Source organism: Gekko japonicus, unplaced genomic scaffold, assembly GCF_001447785.1.
Source record: "Gekko japonicus isolate JY-2015 unplaced genomic scaffold, Gekko_japonicus_V1.1 scaffold1137, whole genome shotgun sequence".
Taxonomy (NCBI): Eukaryota; Metazoa; Chordata; class Lepidosauria; order Squamata; family Gekkonidae; genus Gekko; species Gekko japonicus.
In genome coordinates this window covers 294,933-315,531 of record NW_015175393.1, presented here as the reverse complement: position 1 = coordinate 315,531, position 20,599 = coordinate 294,933, and the positions used below count along the sequence as shown (strand labels likewise).

Genomic DNA, 20,599 nt, shown 5'->3' with positions numbered 1-20,599 from the left:
ACACTGTGTGTTCGGTCTTCAAAAACAACAACACATAACACTAGGAATATGATCTGAGTCAGGTTTAGTTATTCACGCCAGACTCGAAGGTGACTTTACTGCATAGTGTGTGGTAGCCACTGACTTTTGGTCATGGAACGCACTGTGGTTTTTCTATACAGCACGCACACAAATAAAGGAGGGTGGAAATCAATTTCCTTAACCAGGTTTCATGCTCTTGTTGCAAAGGCATCACAGAAGAAAATGGTAGCTTGGCATGAACTCAAATGGCTTCTCAGGTACTCCAAATGGCAGAGGTAAAATCCGGGGGCGCGCGCACACACACACAAACCATAAATGGCTTATTTATGTCAAATTACAAAGTGCCCCAGACTGATAATCGCAGGCGATTTCACCAAGGCTTGGTAAGATATCAGGTAGAAGGCAAAAAAGAAGAAAGAAAGCTTATTTTTCCATTGCTGTTGAATTTGTTTAACTTAAGGCTTTCACAGAAAGCACTAAATCTCTCTCTGAATGTGCAATTCAGTACTCAAAAGAGTTCTGTGGGACTCTGAAAGCATGATGAAAAATCTCAATGAAGCTTTTAAAAACAAAAAGTAAAACTTTAGAGGCTGACCACGTGTGTATCATATATAGCATATGTGGATACCATATTCTACAAAGTACTGTATGACTGAAGGTTAGCAGCCTGCGGAAGTGTGGTGAGGAACTGGGCTAAAAGATGCCTCCCCTTTCCCACCAGACCCGCTACTTGCTTGAGTGAAAAGCTCTAGAAGTCCAAACTTCACTCCTCAGTAACAATTATTGGTCAAATCTTGACATCCTGCGATTCTACCATCTTGCCCAGCGTCTTCTTAATCCTCAGAGCTGTCAGTCTTGAGGCAGGATTGTGGGCCCAACATTCACACATTAACTTCAATATTGCTCTTAAACACTGGAAAACAACAATAATAAGAGGGACTCTTTTGTAAAGGAACAGCTAAACAGAGTTGGTAATAAATAAGTGAAAAATGCACATTTTTTGCTAAACAGATAAAGACACACTGGATTTAGATCCAGGAGATTCATTCAGATAGGGGAACCGTTTTCCTTCGGCAAAAGGAGCCTTCCCTTGACACAAGATGCTCATGATGAATCAATCAGGATTCAGCTCAATGGATTGATAACTATCAAGGCCCAAAGTCTATGGGTCATGGATTGTATATTTAAATGAACAGGATTTTGAAGGGGATAAGGTCTTCGCTTCCAGATGCAGGTAATGATTCGTCTTAGAACTTATACTCTACAACAGGGGTGGCCAAACTTGCTTAACGTAAGAGCCACATAGAATAAACGTCAGATGTTTGAGAGCCGCAAGACATGAACAAATATTACACAGGTTTTTATTGAAAAATAAGCAAATTTGCTTTTTATTAATATTAAACGAGACTGCCAAAAATAAGGGGTAAAAACAGATAATGATATTTATTTGTCCAATGATATTTATTTGTCTGAGAGAGAAAGAGAGATGTGGAAAGAGAGAGAGAAACAAAGAAAGCAAATAGATGGGGGGAGGGAGCAAGGAAGGGGGGGAGGGAGGGAGGGAGGGTTTAAAGAGAGAAAGAGAGAAAGAAAGAAAGAAAGAAAGAAAGAAAGAAAGAAAGAAAGAAAGAAAGAAAGAAAGAAAGAAAGAAAGAAAGAAAGAAAGAAGGAAGGAAGGAAGGAAGGAAGGAAGGAAGATAGATGGGGGATGGAACGGGAAGAAAGAAGGAAGAGAAAGCAAATAGATGGGAAGCCTGCTGGGAGCTGCACAATATGTGTGAAAGAACCACATGTGGCTCCCGAGCCACAGTTTGGCCACCCCTGTTCTACAATGAACTTTTTTTGGGGGGGGGAGGATCAACAATGAACATACTAGGGATGTATCATGAAATGAAGAATTAATACTCTAGCTCCACATCCACAATACAATTTGCAGGCACATATAAAGGGACTAAGGAGCTGCGGTGGCTCAAGTGGTTAGGACGCTGAACTGCAGGCTGTCAACGGTCAGTAGTTCAGCAGTTCGAGACCCGGGTGCCGCATGACGGAGTGAGCTCCCGTCTCTAGTTCCAGCTCCTGCCAACCTAGCAGTTCGAAAGCAAGAAATTGCAAGTAGATAAATAGGTACCACTTCGGTGGGAAGGTAACAGCGTTCCGTGCGCTGTAGTGTCTAGTCATGCCGGCCACATGACCATGGAAACGTCTTTGAACAGCGCTGGCTCTTCGGCTTTGAAACGGAGCTGAGCACCGCAACCCTAGAGTTGGATTCGACTGGCTTTCGAGCAAGGGAACCTTTACCTTTATAAAGGGACTAGGAACATAAATCTGATCTCAATGACTGAAAGTCAAAGCTAAAAATATCCCAGGGACTACAATCATGAATTGCAAATTGTACATTTGGAACCACACAGTTTATAACTTGTGTATCCACTTGGCTCTTTTCTGTAATCAGCACATCTGCACAATTGGGGTATTTGAAAGCTGGTGATTTCAGATCATATAAATCATCATCACCATCATCGTCACCACCACCACCACTGTTTTGGTCAGAAGCTGAGAATGAAAGGCCAAGCAGAAGGGAACAGGCCTGTGTGCTCAGGAAGCCAAAGACTGTGAGCCACGTGGAAGGGTGAGACGCATGATAAGGAGAGAAATGCTGACCAGCAAACAATGGAAAATTCATCCAAACGATAATATATTATCCCTCTCCCCCTGCTGCCCCCAGAATGGAAGCTCCCTTTTCTCAACTGGAAAATAGGAACCCTTGATTTCTTTTGAAATAGTTACCTCATCACCATTCCATCGATTAGATACTACTGGGCGCAGATGCTTAACACACACCACCTCTCTCATATCCTCGTACGAAGGATCATTTGGCACCATATCATAATATGGTAATTGGTACTCTTCAACAATACCTGCAAAAGTAAATGATAGTGGGTTTACATTTCTATCATGGGTAACGTTGAAAAATTTTAGGCCATCTTGTGCTGACGGGAGACGAATACCCTTTCCAAAATTCAATCTGTTGCTTACGGAAGCCACACGGCTAGCTTTAGAAAGGCTTCACTTTCCACTGCAAAAGGACAAATCCTATAATATTTCTATCCCGTCTTCTCCACAAGGAGCTTAGCGTGGCTCAGGGAACCGCAGAAAGAGTGAAAGGAGCTGGGGGTTCGAGAATGGAAGGGATTAAAATGTAAGTTGGGGAAGGGGAGAAGGCCAATGAATCAAAATTTCCCTGGCCTAAAGAACGCCCGTCTTGCCTCAACCAGGGCCGGACCTTTCTCTGCCCTGGCCCCAGCCTGGTGGAATCATGCTCCCTATCGAGACCAGGGCCCTGCGGGATCTTCTTCAATTCCGCGGGGCCTGCAAGACGGAGCTGTTCCGCCAGGCCTTTGGTTGAGGCAGCGGGCGCCCATCTATGGCCTCCCTAGAGATGTGAAGGCCCGGGAAAAAAAACGGAAAAATTTGGGGGAAAACCCAGGTTTTTTCCTGAAGCCTTTTTTGTTTTTTCCCGAAAAATTGAAAAAAGAAAAGAAAAAAAATTGATTATGGAACGTTTTATTTTAACATGATGAATAAAATATTTTAAGACAAGGTGTTCAAATATTTTCCAAATCATTTAAAATATATATATATATATATGGTATCAGATTGATCTAATTTCTGTGCACTGAGGACATGCAAGTCCTAGGTTACAAACTGAACTCTCCAATGCAAGAACAAGATGCATTTCTTCCTTTAGGAGGTGCGATGGTCAGAAGAAAATAAAAAAAGTTTCAGTTTTGTTTTTGCATGTGGTTGGGTATTCTGTTTGTAATAATTGTTTGGATACACTATATTTTTAATATGCTAATTTCATGCCAAGTAAAAATGTCCATAGTCATATTTTATGTTCCTAAAGTAACAGAATGACTTTCAATCTAGAAAAGACAAAAGAAATGCTAATGTAGCTTTTCCCCCCAATTTTTCCGAAAATTTCCGTTTTCCCCCGAAAAAAACCCGGGCTTTTTTCCGAGCTTCAAAATTTCCGGAAATTTTACATCTCTAGGCCTCCCTGAGGTTGCTCTCACCTGTTTATCACCCGTCTACTGACCACTGACAACTGGCCTTTAACTCACGGTATCATCGGGCCAGAACTTTATAGCCAACTGACGCTGTTTTAAGCTGTACCCATTGTTTTAATTGTTATAATGTTCTGTCATGTTTTAATGTTTTAAACTGAAATTGTATTTATTCTAACGATGTTACCCGGCCTGAGCCCGCCCGCAGGATTGGGGGGGCGGGGATATAAATGCAAATAATAAATAAATAAATAAAACCATAAGCCTTCCAATCCTACACATTATTTTCAACTATGGCTGTGAAGCTCTCCATCCCTCAGCAGTCCGCTACAATCAGCAGAAGAAAGTGAAGAAAGGCCAGAGAGCACCCAAGGAACACACGCAAATTAAAAAATGTATAGGGGGCAAATATCGGACACCTTTTTGACAAGGCAATGAAGCTAATTTGAGTTTTACCCTCTTCGAGTTTTTGTGTTGCTTGGTTCAGGATACAATAAATAAAATGATAGTGTTCGAAGACAAGATTTGTGATTTACCTCCCGTGACACAACGCCGAGCCATTTCCCATATTATCAAGCCAAAGCTATAGATGTCGGCCATGATGTATGGTTGGAAATGATTTTTATTCAGACTTTCATCCAGGACTTCTGGTGCCATGTAACGTTTTGTTCCCACCCTTGTATTCAAAGGGACATCCACTTCATTTGTATCACTACATTAAAAAAAATCAGAAAATGACTGCAGTTTCGATGTTAATGTGAACTCCACAAGAATGAACTGCTCTATAACTGGAGTATTTTCAACAGACTGCATGGAGACCTCTTATGAAGGAAATCGTTCTACACAGCATATTTATACTACATGTGACCAGTGTTCCCTCTAAGCTGAGTTAGTGTGAGCTAGCTCATGGTTTTTTAGCCTCCGGCTCACAGATTTCTGTCTCCGCTCAGGAAGGATGGGGCTCCAGTGCAAACTAATTTATGCAGCAGCCAAATGGCTTGCTCACAACTTTAATGCCTGCAGCTCACAAAGTAGAATTTTTGCTCACAAGACTCCACAGCTTAGAGGGAACACTGCGACGATGTGACTAATGTTTTTCAGTCACAGCAATGTATACTGGATGTCGTTTTATAGCTCTTGGTTCAATTTCTCTGACAGTGCATATTAAACACACTGAAAGATTGGGTACGGAAGCTCTGTTTCTCTTTGGGACCTGCCTAAGAAGAACACTGCCCAGACCTGCATGGCCCAGGGTAGCCCGGTTTTGCCAGATTATGGAAGCTAGGCAGGGTCAGACCTGGTTGGGACACCCTACGTGGAGGCAGGAACCACCTCTGAACATCTCTAGCCTTGAATACCCAATTGGGTTGCTGTTAAGTCAGCTGTGGCTTGACGGCCCTTTCCACGACCAAGAAAAACACTAACATTTGTCCTCCCCTCCTTTGGAGGCAGGGAGATCAATTTGATTTTTAAAAGAAATCCTCCATCTTCAATGTCAGAATATTTGGCAACCACGTTTCATCTCAGAGGAGAGGATACCCAAGTCTACCCGGCAAAAAAAGTATGCATTTTCTCAAGGAAGTTGCTTTTATGACCAGACCCTGTTGGTCTTTGGTGTGCGGGGAACCACAGAAGTGGGGCGATCATGTTCCATCTCGTATCGATAATCTCTTCCAGGAATACCAAAACACGGCAGCGGATATGGTTCGTCCGCTTACCTGTTAAATTTGACAGCCAGGCCCAAATCAGCAATGCAGCAAGTCCCATTTCTCTTTATCAAGATGTTTTTACTCTTCAGATCTCGGTGCGCGATGGCGGGCTTCCCTTGCGTCCCATAGATCTCCGTGTGCAAATGACACAGCCCGCACGCAGCAGAGTACGCCAGTTTGAGCAAAGCTCTGTTGTCCAGAGTGGTACATTTCAGGAAATCATACAAAGATCCGTTTTCATGATAATCTGTAATCAAGTACAGCTGGGTCCAGGAGCCTGTGCCTTTAATATCTGCTGCTATAAAACCTGCAGAATTGAGGAACACAATGAGTATGAGACAAGCCCCACCCCCCATCAATAAATAAACATAGAATCATAGAGTTGGAAGGGACCTCCAGGGTCATCTAGTCCAATGGCCTGCACAATGCAGGAAATTCCCAAAGGCCTCCCCCCACACCACTAGTGACCAGTGTTCCCTCTAAGCTGAGTTAGTGTGAGCTAGCTCACAGTTTTTTAGCCTCCAGCTCACACATTTGTGCCTTAGCTCAGGAAGGATGGCTCCAGAGCAAACTAATTTATGCAGTAGCCAAATCACCTGCTCACAACTTTACTGCCAGTAACTCACAGGACTCCACAGCTTAGAGGGAACATTGCTAGTGACCCCTGTTTTATGCCCAGAAGATGGCATTTCCCTGGCTGTGTAAGAAAGGGCCATGAGAACTAAGCACTGATGCAACCCTTCCTGCCTTCCCTCTCGTGATCTGCCTGAATTCACAGAATCAGCATTGCTGCCAGATGGCCATCTAGCCTCTGTTTGAAAACCTCCAAAGAAGGAGAGCCCATCACCTCCCGAGGAAGCCTGTTTCACTGAGGAACCGCTCTGTTCGCTCTGTCAGGAAGTTCTTCCTAACGTTTAGCCGAAAACTCTTCTGATTTAATTTCAACCCATTGGTTCTGGTCCGACCTTCCGGGGCAACAGGAAACAACTCTGTACCATCCTCTATGTGACAGCCCTTCAGATACGTGAAGATGCTTTCATCATATCACCTCTCAGTCATCTCCTCTCCAGGCTAAACCCAGCGCCTTCAACCTTTCCTCATAGGACGTGGTCTCCAGACCTCTCACCATCTTCGTTGCCCTCCTCTGGACACGTCCCAGCTTGTGTCTATAATCTTCTTAAATTGTGGTGCTCAAAACTGAACACAATACTCTAGGTGAGGTCTAACCAGAGCAGAGTAAAGCGATATCACCACGTCAAGTGATAGAGACACTACTGTTGATAACACTCGTGGATTAATACTCTAGGGTCAAGCCATGCCTGAGACCTGGATTAGGGCCTTCTGCACGATCAATTCCTTCCCAAGAGATGCCCAAACCCAGTCACTCTGATATTTCCCTCTTAAGAACAGCCCTGCAAGGTAAGCAAGGCTGAAAGGGAGACTGATTGCCCACAAAGTAACTGAGCCTTTATGACAGCCAGCATGATGCAGTGCTTTGAGTCTCAGGTTATCTGGGACACCCAGGTTTGAACCCCCATGGAAGCCTGCTGGCACAATCACATACTCTCAGCCTAACCTACCTCAAAGGTTGTTGTGAGGATAAAACAGTGGAAGAGGAGAGTGATGTAAGTTGCTTTGGGTCCCCCATGGGGGGAAAAGATGAGGTATAAATGAAGTAAATAGTAAATAAAATTTCCACTAGGCTTGTAGCATAGACCTTATCTGAACTGGCGATTTAATCATTGCTTTATGGCATATTTCGTATTTGTTCTGCTATTTTATGTTTTCGTTACTATGGTTCCTGTTTTGGAACAGGAGGGGAATCTAGAATGGTAATATAAATAAACTACACAGCCTACAAATCTCAGATTCCCTACTCTTGTATAACTCGGTTATACAAGTTATATAATGGGAATACCTCACTAAAAACAGGAGAAGGATCCCACACCATAAACTTAACTGGGAAGTAGAAATAAGGTAAAGATTTGTTTTCCTGCAAATGTACACCCCAGAACAAATAAAAGAACGTTTGATCTTCCCTTCCAAATCTTGACAAGATTTTTGCTCTATTGTTTGCATTTTTTAAAAAAGACGATACATAAATGTTTTGTCTCCCTCCTCCACAGGGGAGGGAATACATTCCCATCAAAGCATCCCATTCCATACTCACCAAGTATGTTTTCATGACGCATGAGAACAGTCTGGTAAATCTCTGTTTCCCGAAACCAGCTGGCTTCCTCGGTGGTGAAAAACACTTTCACTGCCACTTTCTCACCCCGCCACTTCCCCATCCATACTTCTCCATATCGCCCTTTCCCGACTTGCCGCACCATCTGAATTTGTTTGGCAATAGTGCGCTGGACCTGAAGAAGAAATCCAAAATGGGTGAGCAAAATCACTAACGACACTGTTTGGCAGTCTTTACTAGTCAAGAAGAAGAGGAGGAGGAGGAGGAGGAGGAGGAGGAGGAGGAGAGATTGGATTTATACCCCGCCCTTCACTACCCAAAGGTGTCTCAGAGCGGCTTACAAACTCCTTTCCCTTCCCCTCCCAAGAGACACCCTGTGAGGTAGGTGAGGCTGAGAGAGCTCTGACAGAAACTGCTCTTTTTCAAGAACAGCTGTGCCAGAACTATGGCTTGCCCAAGGTCATCCAGTAGGTGCAAGTGGAGGAGTGGGGAATCAAACCCGGTTCCCCCAGATTAGAGTCCACGCACTTAACCACTACACCAAACTGGCAATGTGATTTCATTACCACTGTAATTTAATCCTTTGTGACACTGTTCCTTCATAGGAGATTACGGGAACTCACACAATTCATTACACAGGAACTTGCTTTTTCCATTTTAAATCTTTAAAATCTCGATTGCTGAAGTCAGTAGGATCAGTACCACAAATCATCACTTGATTAAGCCATAATTATTTTGATTTGAATCAGTGGAATCAACACCAATACTTTAAAAGTATAGGAAGCATTTGAGTAATGCTCTATGGAAAACTAAACTGCACTGAAATGAGTGCAACCTCTAAGATAATGCATTAAATTTGCCAAGCCAAAGAACTTTTAAATTAAGCACTTTTCAATTGCAGGAGCATAGTAAATCTTTGGCTTACCAACAAAGGAAGCCCGGAACCGCTGCCTGAGCTCTGCGACTGGTCAATAAGGTCCTTTAGGGACTCCCCAACAGGAATAAAGGCTTCATCCTGCTCCAGATCACGATTATAACACCGTCTTTTTGCAACCCACTTACAATAATGCCTGTAAAACAACATATCCTTAGCGTCAAGTATTCTCTCTCTCTCTCTCACACACACAGAATGAGTGGATTTGCAGTGCAATCTGAAGATGAGCCACACCCTTCCAAGCCTAGTAAAGGTTTCCCTTGCTCGAAAGCCAGTTGAATCCGACTCTAGGGCTGTGGTGCTCATCTCCGTTTCCAAGCCGAAGAGCCAGTGCTGTCCAAAGACATTCCCATAGTCATGTGGCCTGGTGCCAATAGATACGCTCATAATGCCATTGTACAGTCACCATATTGCTGCCAGCTGTTCTTGTTTCATTACTGTGGGTTGGCACAGTTGCTATAATCCATCCTAAGCTTTTAAGTGGTTATGTCATAAGTGACTGAGCAGGATTTTTTATAAAAAGCTTCATCCTAAACTCATGTTTTCTAAACAAAATTCCAAGTGGGCTCTAGATGGCCATCTGACAGCAATGCTGATTCTGTGAACTTAGGCAGATCATGAGAGGGAGGGCAAGAAGGGTTCCATCAGTGCTTGGTTCTTGTGGCCCTTTCTTACACGCCCAGGGAAATGCCGATCACCACTTTGGGGTTCGGAAGCAATTTTCTCCAGGCAGGTTTGGCCAGGGATCCTGGGAGGATTTTTGCCATCTTCTGGGCATGGAGCAGGGGTCACTGGGGGGAGTGGAGGGGAGATAGTTGTGAATTTTCTGCATTGTGCAGGGGGTTGAACTAGATGACTCTGGAGATCCCTTCCAACTCTATTATTCTTTGAAATGGAAAAAGAATGGCTGATTAGCCAACAGGACAAGTGATAACTTTAATTAGAAGGTTAAAGGTAAAGGTAAAGGTTCCCTTGCTCGAAAGCCAATTGAGTCCGACTCTAGGGTTGCGGTGCTCATCTCCGTTTCAAAGCCGAAGAGCCACCGCTGTCCGAAGACATTTCCGTGGTCATGCGGCCGGCATGACTAAACACCAAGACGCACGGAACGCTGTTACCTTCCCACCAAAGTGGTACCTGTTTATCTACTTGCAATTTCTTGCTTTCGAACTGCTAGGTTGGCAGGAGCTGGAACTAGAGACGGGAGCTCACTCCGCCATGCGGCACACTCGGGTCTCGAACTGCTGAACTACTGACCTTCTGCAGCCTGCAGTTCAGCGTCTTAACCACTTGAGCCACCGCAGCTCCAATTAGAAGGTTAAGGACTGCCAAAAGTCACACATTAGTTAGACACCGGCTTGGATGCACAAGGCACAGTGATGTGTAAGCAAGAATATAAACTGACCTTATACAGATCCAGCTGCGCAAGAACTTGTGCAACAGTTAGCACTCCACCCATATATTATAGCGTCCAGAAACTGGTTGCACAAGATTGTGCACAAATGGGAATGCAAGTAGGGATACAATTTTGTGCAAGGAGCTACTGTGGTCTTTTTCTTGTGTTTCTGTTTGTGTAAGAACTCTAGAACAAGCAGACGTTCTGCACTAGTTCCAGCCCATCCTGTTGTATTTGTACTATATTAAAAGAAGGCTGGATTTCCAAAGTCCTTCGGTGTAGAGGCAGTACTTGCGGTGGTAGGAGCAATGGAGAGTCTGCCCTGCTCACTTTCTCCCTGCACAAAAAACACCTTGTGTGGCACTGAGCCTATACAAAGTCAGAAGTTCACCTACCACAAAAAGGGGCGTAATCAAGAACACGTTCACACACACATCCCAGGTGACGCACACAATATTTTACAATGGAAGATTGCTTCAGCATACATCCTGCATTCTGAGGACTAAAATGGCCTGGTGAGTTCCATGCCTGAGCAGTTTCTTTATATTTGTCAGATATGGAAATCTAACTTCATTAAACTGTGGCACACCTCAAGAGCTTGTTGCATGCCAAAAAAAAAAATCGGAGCCCCAGATAAGATATTTTACCTGTAGCAGAAACAGCTAACCAAGATGATCATCACTATTATGCAGACTGCCATAGAAATGAGAACAGCTATCCAGCGAATGCCACCGTCAAAGAGACCATCTAAATAAAAATATAGTACCGTTGCTTATCAGTAATTCATATTCAAATTAAAAAGGGACAGTTGTCTCTTTCTCTCAGATATCATTAAACATTACCGGGAACATTCTTAAAATTCCTGCCACCATTTCGCACAACGAGGCAGCACCTGTATTCGCAGTGACAAAGCGCACACTGCCAACGTATGGGTGTGTGTGAGAAAAGGAGACCTACATTCATGTGCCTTGTAAACTCAATTAACTATGCCAGCTCTGGCCTCAAACTGAAATGGATTTTGTTAATTCAAGCAATTATCTGGGATTTTAAAAATTTTTTAAAAAAAAAAAAAAAAAAAGGCTATATTTTCCTGAAAAAAAATCCAGCCATTTGTAAAAATCAAGTATAACAAAGGCGGTGATGCATGAAACCCAGGAAACCGAAATGATTGGCTGGAGCACCTTCCCTATGAGGAAAGGCTGAAGAGTCTGGGTCTTTTCAGTTGAGAAAAGTAATGACTAAGGGTGACATGATAGAGGTTTATAAAATAATGCATGCGGTGGAGAGAGTTGACAAAGACAAATTTTGCTTCCTCTCCCAAAATACTGGAACTCAAGAGCATCCAACAAAGCTGATGGACAGTACACAGTGAATGATTAAAATGTGGAATTTGCTACCAGAGGATGTAGTGAGGGTCACAGGAATAAACAGCTTTAAAAGGGGTTTGGATAGATTCATGGAGGATAAGTCTATCAACAGCTACTAGCCATGGTGACCGAGGGGAACCTCCACATCCAGAGGCACTAAAGCCTCTGAATCCCAGAGCCAGGAAGCAACATCAGAGGAAGGCCTCGGCCTCTCTGCCCTGCTGTTGGCCCTCCAGAGGAACTGGCTGGCCACTGGGTGAGACGGGATGCTGGGCTAGATGAACCACTGGTCTGATCCAGCAGGGATCGTCTTAGGTTTCTCAGTCCTGCTGCTATTCCTTTCAACGTGGTTTAGTTCCCACACTGAGGATATGGACAGCAGGGAAACAAGTCCGAGAGACGAGAAAACCAAGGAAACTCATGATGCTCCCTTTCTTCTCTTATTAACATGCCATGAATATGTACTCTTAAAAACATGGACTGAATAATAAAAGTTAAAATCTGGGAGAAAGGAGTCACAGTTATTGGGGGGGACGGACACATCACTGATTAAATAAGCTTCAGCGTCCCTTGTCATTGAAGTCAGCCTAAGCTCTTGGGTGGGAGGGGATGAGGAAGGGCACCCACGGTGATCCATATGGCTCCTTAGCAGATTCCTAAACTTCTAAAGCAGCCCCCCCTCAGTGATCCTCCGAAGTCAGGCTTCCCCATTTGCACTCCAGCTGTAGCTTCTTCAGTTGTGCAGGAGGTTTCTCTGCTGGGTCCCCTCTGATATTCTGCGGCAATTGTTCAGGGGGTGTATTATCTGTGCAAAGACTGTCGTGAGAAGGGCATGTAAAAGGCCCCAGTGCTCCACAGGAGCTCCAAGTATATTCCTATGAATCCCGCCCACGGAAAATTTGCAACTTCTGTACCTGGACTAGGCGGAGGTAAAGTGGGTTGCAAATCTCGATTGCAGAAATCTGTCTGGCAGCATTCGATTGTCCGCCGCAGCTGTGCTTTTCGAGAATCCTGCAGCAAAAAGGAAATATTTACGTTTACCACCCTGTCTTACAGGTATTCCTTGCCGTTCTCAGCCGTGGCAGAAGCTACCACAGTGTGGAAAGGTTAATTCGGAAATGGAAAACACGCCCTTTATGGCTGATATTACCTTACGGTAATGGAATGGCGAGGAGGTTATGAATGCCTGTCTAAAGGAGGGGGTATTCCAGTGGCTTTGAAGGAGCAGTTGTGAAATTCCTCCTAAAAAGGACCGACTGGCTAGTGGGTAATAAGGGTGTGCACTCGGTATTTACCAAGCCAAATAAATAACTGAAAAATACCTTATCGGTATACAGAGATCTGTATCTGGCTACTGAAGTAGCCCCGCCCAAATAAAAGCTGATATTAGATCAGTTTGATTTATTGCATATGGCCAATGGCCATTACAAATACAATACAATAAAAGTTATAAAATGCAGAATAGGATCAGCATTTAAAACACAAGAAGATAGATATATATGTCTGACATAACACTGCTTAAAATAATATAAGATAAAAATCAGAACATATAAAATAAGGTTTGGAGCAAGGTTACTAAAAAGGACCTTAAATACTTTGACGTAGCCCTGGCTATTTAGCTGGAGAGGATTTAGCCAACTTGATACAGATTTCCTTTGCCGCTAGGGCAAAGAGTGCAACCTTGTACGAATACTCTGGCTCCACTTCTGCAAGTAAAGTTAAAAATTTGCCGAATGTGGAGCAAGGGCCCAATTTATCTAAGATTGTGCCAAAGAACTTCTTTCTTGGGAGTGAATAAAGTGGACAATCCAGGAGGTAATGACACAGATCTTCAGGGACTGAGCCACCACATATACAAAGGTGCTCAGTTGCTGGTGTTTTGGTATATCGGCCAAAAGCTGATATTATTTGGCTTTTATTCAAACATTCTGAGTGAAGGGAAGGGGTTTAAAGTTTAAACTCCCTCCTTTCCCCTCCTGGAGTCGGCTGCGGCATGACTCCAGATAGAAAGGAAGAGGGTTTAAACTTTAAACACAGCGTACTAGCAGTAGCTACATGAAAACCTGACTAAAAGAATAATGTTCAGACTAAACAAGCATCTCTCTCTCTCTCTCTCTCTCTCTCTCTCTCTCTCTCTCTCTCTCTCTCTCTCTCTGAAAACTGCTGAAAGACAGGTGGGAGTACCTTGCACTGGAAATCTGAACCTTCATACTTCATGCAGCCTGAAGCAAGTGTGCTTTCTCCATTTTCATCTTCTTCAATGATGGCAAAGCAATGTCCATTGGTCCTGAAATAGTTCAACTTGGTTTTAGCTCTCCAAGCACTGTCATGCATTCAACAACCAACCTATTTATTAGGATATATTCTTCTATTGCTCTTTCCAGTTCTACAAAAGACATTGGACTCATGCAGCTCTGATGAGTATACTGCACTCTAGGGAGAGGAAGGGGTAGTTCACCACAGACAGAATGTGTTTGGGAATGCTTTGTTTCACAGCATGGAAAGTCCCTTCCTAGATATCCTGGAAACAAGAAGAACTGTTCCCATTGGCTGCATAAATACAGTGAACACTTATTCAAGATTATTGGGACATATGCTGCATGTTGTGTGAGAGTATCTCTGCCGTGGAAAACAGGCTCATCATCAGGGCTTTTTTTTGTAGAAAAAGCCCAGCAGGAACTCATTAGCATAATAGGCCACTCCCAACAACAGAAACTCATTAGCCTATCCAGCCACACCCCTGAAAGCATAGCTCATTAGCATATTAGGCCATACCCCCACATTACTAGCAGTATGGTCATCCAGCCACACCCACCTTTTTCTTCTTATGCTGTTTACCTTTTTGTTGTCAAAACCTAGGGCTTTTTTTGTAGCAGGAACTCCTTTGCATGTTAGGCCACACACCCCTAATGTAGCCAATCCTAATGAGTTTCTGCTGTTGGGTGTGGCCTATTATGCTAATAAATCCCTGGGAACCAGCCGGGACTCCGTTCCTGTGCATTCATGCCTGCCCAAAAAAAGCCCTGCTCATCATCACCTACAAACAACAACAGTTAACTTCCTGACTGTGTCTGAAAGCAGGTCAAGGAGTTTCCAACTCATTTCTCCCCCAAGAATGTCTCCTCTTTTCATTGCATCGTGAAACCTGTATTACTCTTCGAAGATTTCAGAAGTCAACTGAAACAGAGGTTTTAAAATTCTTCTATGCACATGTAAAGAAAAGTCCCTGATGCATGCCAAGATCTAAATATGGACTGTTCCACCATTTATTCAAATACAAGCACATCGCTAAAACATGGTGCCTATAAATGCAAACAAACTGTTTCCGCTGCCTGACCCTAGCCACGTATATTCAGGGTCAAGTCCCACTGATGCCCATGGTGCATACTTCTCTTTGGTTAGCTGGCACTGCACCTTTCACATAGCTGCAGAAAGCAGGGTCGTCAGGCCTAGGTTGGGAAACTCCTGGAGATCTGGGGATGGAGCGTGGGGTGGGCAGGGAGCTCAGCTGGGTACAATGCCATGGTATCCACCCCCTCCAAAGCGTCCATTTTCTCCACGGGAACTGATCTCTGTGGTCTGGAGATGAGCTGTAATTCCAGGGGATCCCCAGGCCCCATCTGGAGGCTGGCAGCCCTAGTGCGGAGTGACGAGGGTTTTAGGAGACACTAGTGACACTATATAGGAGCTATGGCGGCTCAAGTGGTTAAGATGCTGAACTGCAGGCTGTGGAAGGTCAGTAGTTCAGCAGTTCGAGACCCGGGTGCCGCATGACGGAGTGAGCTCCCGTCTCTAGTTCCAGCTCCTGCCAACCTAGCAGTTCGAAAGCAAGAAACTACAAGTAGATAAATAGGTACCACTTCGGTGGGAAGGCAACAGCGTTCTGTGCGCCTTGGTGTTTAGTCATGCCGGCCACATGACCACGGAAATGTCTTCGGACAGCGGTGGCTCTTCGGCTTGGAAACGGAGATGAGCACCGCAACCCTAGAGTCGGATTCGACTGGCTTCCGAGCAAGGGAACCTTTACCTTTTACCTAGTGACACTACAGAACTCCTGGCTGAGGCTTGGGACACCAAGCTGACAAGAGGACATAAGACAGAGATGACTCCATCCCTGCAGGGAGATCTCCAGTCATAGTTTATAAGGAAGTTGAGAGACTTCTAGAACAGAGCATGTGACACAGGCCTATGAGGAGGCAGTGAGGATGGCAAAGCAAGTTTTCTTCTCTGCCACTGGTGAACTGGCTAAAACATGTCCCATCAAAATTATTTAGGGTGGTTCGGGGTCCTGAACAGTTTTACTCTCCCATTTATAAGTTCAGGGCAACGAGCAACTAAAAAAAACTCATACGTTCTGGGCAACAAACAACTAAAAAAACCTAGCCCCATAACAGACATCTAGCAATATTGATACCTCATATCTTTCACAATCCACATTACAGTTTTATCGAACAATGTGAATAAATAATACCTGTGTTTTCAGTATTCCTGAGGCTACAAAAAACTATTTTGGGGGGCTTTTTGCTGAAGGCAACTAGGCGTGAGGAATGCTGAAAACTGAGATAACTGTCCCGATAGATTGATAAAACTGTAATATGGAATGTAGAAGGTGTAAGGGATCAATACTGATAGCTGTCTATTTTAGGCTATGTTTTAAGTATTTTATTCTTAATGGTAGACATTGTTCACTCTCTAATTATTGTCGCTCATTCTCTGAACTGTTTTTAAAGCCTAAGAATAAATCATAAGATTGAGATAACAAATTAATTCAATATTAATCTAATCAATCTAATAGTATTGATGCTCAATGGATACGCGTGCTTCAGAATCACAGGGCAGTTTTTTCCATTTAAAATGGGATTTAACAAGTACACAAGAATCTGGTTTTCTACACCAGCTAATGACAGAGAGCGGCACAGATGTTAACTCCCTGGTCACTGACAGACCATTTGTGAAGCCAAGACTCACGAGGACCACAGAGATTAGGGATCAGTGGTTTAAAACATTCGCACCTTATACTCTTCATAAGATAGCAATTAGAACAGTCTGACCTCAGAGATGGTTCACTGATGGCCCTCCAACACGTAATACATACATTTTTTTAAATCATATCATTATTTATCATCAAGAGGAAATGGTTCCTAATCTGGCTAGAATACTTACTCGCACGTATTATTAATTGCACCTTCTGGACAGTGCCCTGAACAGTAGCACTTCAAAAAAGGCAACGTGTCCTCTGGAGCCAGGGTTACTCCATCCTCCTGCTTGTTTTGATTGGGATCTGACTTCATCCCTGTCCCATGAAGCATGCTGTCTAGATTCTGTCCTGCACGGTGTGAAAAAAAGAATATAATGGTTTCTTTTGAACCGCTGACTTGCATAGAGAATGTAGATATTTAGGCAGCAGTGGCCCCTCTGAAGACCTGATACGATTGACTCCCCCCTTCCCTGAAAAATCTGACTGTTCATTTGCATATTGTGGCTTACACCGTGAGAAGCTCTGGCTTGACACTGTTTACCAATAAGAAGCTCCATTATAGTTCAATAGAGTTGAATTCAAGGTATATTTGGGGATCAGACTGAACAGAAGCTTAATGAAACATACTGAGTCACACAATCATTCTTGTTTTACTGGCAGACAATCCCCATAACCTTTGCAACAGTGGCCTGCAACCTCACCAGAGCAAGGGCACACCTTTATCCCACAGGGGCAGCATGGGACATACTGAACAGCCAGAACGACAGGAAGTCATGTGACACCACAGTCACATTTCAAGAAGAGGATGTGTATGGGGGGGGGGGGAGTGTTTCTATACCTGTTTGTGATCAAAAGGAATCCACATCCCCCCACATCTTGCCTCACCATTGTGCTATTCCTCTCAGACTCTGCACAAAGAGAGGTAGGAGGCATGGCACCTTTGCTCTCTATGTGCACACACTGGTAGCAGGGTCCTTCCAAAAAGCAGTATAAAAACCAATAGCTCTGCAGGAGCTTATGACCCAACAGCCAGGGCTCCAAAACTCACCTGAAGATTGTGGCTCTGGATTAAAGACACCTGCTTTACAGAACCTTTTAAGACTCTCAAAAATTAACATGCTGTAAACTTTCGTCTTGTTGTTGAAAATTAGAATCTACTGTTTTGCAAGAAGATACAGGTAGTGATAAAGCTGAACACGCTATGAACAGCAAAGTATAATAGTTCTACCTTTCTGATTAAGGGGGAAAATTCCAACATGGATTCTTAGATAAACCAAAGCCATTGTAATATGCTTTTGGTATTCTGAGGTCAGGCCTTAAACCACAATTACCGTGATTAATATGAAATGCTTATTATGTATATTGTTGGCAGTTTTGTAGGCAACTTGAAAGGTTAAAAGACAGAGGCTATTCATAGCACCCCACTCCAGCGTTCTTCTTATTTACTACTGTCTTAACTCTTCCCTAACACCTCAGCTTCATGTCATTCACTGACTTGAAGGCCTACAGACATATTCCCTTAAGAACACAAGCCAGAGAAAGTGGTGCATACACTCTTTTTTTTTTCTCTTGCCTAAAGAAAGTAATGTGGGTTTTCCCTGGAAACCCTTCCAATTCAAATTTAAGTAATGTTAGCCAAATTTAAAGAATACTAGCTGAGACAATGTGTTGTTGTTCAGTCGCAGTTGACTCCGACTCTTCGCGACCCCATGGACTAGATCACGCCAGGCCTTCCGGTCTTCCGCCGTCCTCTGAAGTTTGCTCAATTTCATGTTCGTTGCATCTATGACACTGTCTAACCATCTCATCCTTTGCCGTCCCCATCTTCTTTGACCTTCGATCTTTCCCAGCATCAGGGTCTTCTCCAGTGAGTGCTCCCTTCTCATTTGGTGGCCAAAGTATTTGAGCTTCAGTTTCATCTGGCCTTCCAGGGAACAGTCAGGGTTGATTTCTTTTAGGATTGACTGATTTGATCTCCTTGCAGTCCAAGGGACTCTCAAGAGTCTTCTCCAGCACCATAGTTCAAAAGAATCTATTCTTCGGCGCTCGGCCTTCCTTACAGTCCAACTCTGAGACAATAAACCACGTCAAAACCTGGATCATATATAAGCACTGGGGTTCATCCACGCTTCGTTTCTCAACTGATTTGCAGCACAACAGCCCTGACAACTATAAACAGACTTATGTTTACAACTGAGAGGTGGAAAATTTTCCACTGAAAAATACGGCACTGTAAAAATTTCTGGGAAATCCCGCCCCCCGGCCATCACTGCCTAAAGCTAACACGCTGTCTTGAAATTAAATTTGAAAATAACATGCATGACGTTTAACATTATTTTCTTTACTTCTTTAACTCCTTGTCTTTAAAAATGCCAGTTAATACGTATTTGCATATATCTAGAATCCATTGTAAAGTACTATTCTAGGATCTTTTCTCCATCTGACATTCGAGTTTCAGCAAATTAAAAAATAAATAAGGGACATAATGTTCGAGTATAAGGAATGTTGTATGCTGCAATAAATTGGATTTAAAACACAGGAGTTTTTTATATCGACGTGTTAACAGAAATAGTGTGGAAGGCTTCCTATCTTGCTAGGCACAGACAGCCAAAATCACACACTCTCTGGCAAGATTTTCCACTTTAGAGAAAAGGGTTAAAGTGCCACCTTTCTTAATAATCTATTTTTCCCCAGCACCTTTTCATAATATATATTTGAAGAGAAATATATACTGCAAAAGCTCCTTCAGCCTCACAGTAATCCACATTCTAGCTACCATCCCCTTCTCCTGCCTGCCTCAGGGCTTGCTATGCAGGAAATCAGTAGGATTAATCAAGCATTTAAAGGTAGGCTTGAAATTAACAGATCTTCAATGCACCTGAATGTGTTGTGGGCTGTAATATCCTTGGGGACGTCCAGTTTGAGGGCCTTGTATGCCTCCATGATACAGGATTATTTGACATCTTGTTGCCAAGGTTTGGAGGAGATATGTTGATGAACAAAGAGTCCAATTTCCTAATGCCCTCTGTCCAAACTAGAAAGGTCTTGAGAGATCTCTTTACGTCTAGTGTATGGCACAGCTTTTCCTTGGGGTGTTGTGGCTTAGGGCACAAGGAAGGCAAATATTTTATTTATTTATTTATTATTCACATTTCTATCCCGCCCTCCCCGGAGGCATAGATCTCCTGTGTTCTGTGGAAGGCTGAGTTGACCTTTGGCAAAAAGGTAAGATTGGTGCATAGGATCACTTTGTCTTTATGAAAAACACACAGACACGGCTTAAGAGACAATGTGCCCAGTTCAGAAACATATCTCGCCAAGCAACAAGGTCTTCATTCTCAGCCATCATACTGGAACTGTCTGAATTGGTTCAAATGGAGCTCTGGTCAGTGCGGTCAGCACTGCATGGAGTCTCCATGTAGGGAACTTGTGTGTCTGCAGAGGATTTTTGTGTAGCTCCCTGAAAGAAACGCCTGACATGAGGATGGTGAGAAATTATAACACCATCTATCTTTGGTAGTATGGTACATAGAGATGCTAGCTATCATCTGAGGGTGGGCAGTTTGAGACCTGCGTTCAGGCCATCCTGCAAGAAGTTTAGGATCACATCCAGAGAAGGATTCTGTGGGGGAGGGACCCCTCTCCTTCTACTCCATCGGTGAAAGGCTTTCCAAGACATGTTATATATTCAAATTGTTGACTGTTTCCTGGAAGCCAACAAGATGTTCATTACCCTGTGAGAGTAACCTAATTTCAAGAACACGCCGTTCAATTTCCAGTCGGATGCAGCCATTCTGGATGCCACAGTGGCCCTTGAGTCAGCATGTCCGGTAATACCAGTAGGTGAAGTGGGGTTCCCACCACTAGTTCCTGGATCGCTGAGAACCATGGACGCCATGGCCATAAAGGAGCCACCACCAGGACTGTCGCCCTTTGTTCTCA

General features: G+C 43.6%; 1 protein-coding gene across 1 annotated transcript; it reads right to left on the bottom strand.

Moving 5' to 3' along the window:
• Positions 1-808: 808 nt before the first annotated feature.
• On the bottom strand, positions 809-20,555 carry BMPR1A (bone morphogenetic protein receptor type IA). Its single transcript, XM_015425656.1, has 11 exons — positions 20,495-20,555; positions 16,843-17,005; positions 13,864-13,966; positions 12,594-12,690; positions 10,960-11,059; positions 8,911-9,055; positions 7,968-8,160; positions 5,807-6,104; positions 4,625-4,800; positions 2,809-2,939; positions 809-934 (listed from the first exon to the last, which is right to left on the bottom strand). Exons 1-11 carry the CDS (start codon positions 20,553-20,555, stop codon positions 809-811), a joined length of 1,593 nt encoding a protein of 530 aa, XP_015281142.1.
• Between the last annotated feature and the right edge of the window lie 44 nt (positions 20,556-20,599).

Excerpts from the sequence above, each read along its gene's own strand:
- BMPR1A (XM_015425656.1), bottom strand. The coding sequence starts at position 20,555 with ATGGCGTCCATGGTTCTCAGCGATCCAGGAACTAGTGGTGGGAACCCC. Across the intron at positions 13,967-16,842 it reads GCAATTAATAATACGTGCGA|GACCAATGGACATTGCTTTG; the intron begins GTAAGTATTCTA and ends GAACTATTTCAG. Across the intron at positions 935-2,808 it reads ATCGATGGAATGGTGATGAG|TGTTTAAGAGCAATATTGAA; the intron begins GTAACTATTTCA and ends GTTGTTTTCCAG.